This window comes from Etheostoma spectabile, chromosome 18 (assembly GCF_008692095.1).
Source record: "Etheostoma spectabile isolate EspeVRDwgs_2016 chromosome 18, UIUC_Espe_1.0, whole genome shotgun sequence".
NCBI lineage: Eukaryota > Metazoa > Chordata > Actinopteri > Perciformes > Percidae > Etheostoma > Etheostoma spectabile.
In genome coordinates this window covers 13,925,649-13,926,197 of record NC_045750.1, presented here as the reverse complement: position 1 = coordinate 13,926,197, position 549 = coordinate 13,925,649, and the positions used below count along the sequence as shown (strand labels likewise).

The 549-nt window shown below is 45.5% G+C and overlaps 1 protein-coding gene across 7 annotated transcripts in view; it reads left to right on the top strand.

Annotated features, from left to right (window-relative positions):
• eya4 (EYA transcriptional coactivator and phosphatase 4) overlaps positions 1–549 on the top strand; it is a 44,067-nt gene that overhangs the window by 42,048 nt on the left and 1,470 nt on the right. For 6 of the 7 annotated variants that reach the window (XM_032543155.1, XM_032543153.1, XM_032543157.1 and 3 more), the window contains one exon: positions 311–411. In XM_032543155.1, the coding sequence (XP_032399046.1) occupies positions 311–411 (101 nt within the window). Of the gene's footprint in view, positions 1–128; positions 230–310; positions 412–549 lie in introns of all 7 variants that reach the window. The other variant, XM_032543154.1, reaches the window with a different exon arrangement.

Here is a 549-nt window from a genome sequence, read left to right as displayed (position 1 = left end):
TGTGTGTGTGTTTGTGTGTGTGTGTGTGAGTGAGTAAGTGAGATGCAGACAGCTCTGCCTCTTCATGTGTTTTATTCCCATCTACACAACAAAAGAAAAACCTGTGAAAGCCATTTGTTTGTCTCCAGGCAAAGAGAGCTGTTTTGAGCGTATAGTCTCCCGCTTTGGCACTAACATTACATATGTTGTGATTGGCGATGGGAAGGATGAAGAGCATGCAGCCAGCCAGGTAAACAAACGACTTCTGAACTTTGACCCCTCTGACTTTGTGACCCTCTTTCCTTCCCCTTGTTTATTTGTTTTTTTGCAGGAAAAGAGAGTTGCTTTGAACGCATAATGCAAAGGTTTGGCAGGAAAGTAGTGTATGTTGTAATTGGGGACGGTGTGGAAGAGGAGCAGGCGGCCAAAAAGGTAATGGACCCTCACTGTGACCCCGCCTACTCCACACAGTGTGAGCTCTGATTGGACGAAGCCTGCCTTTCTTTGCTATAGAGGATTTGTGTTGGTTGTTTACTTTTTTTTCTGTTCTACTTGCTGTTGCTCCCCCCC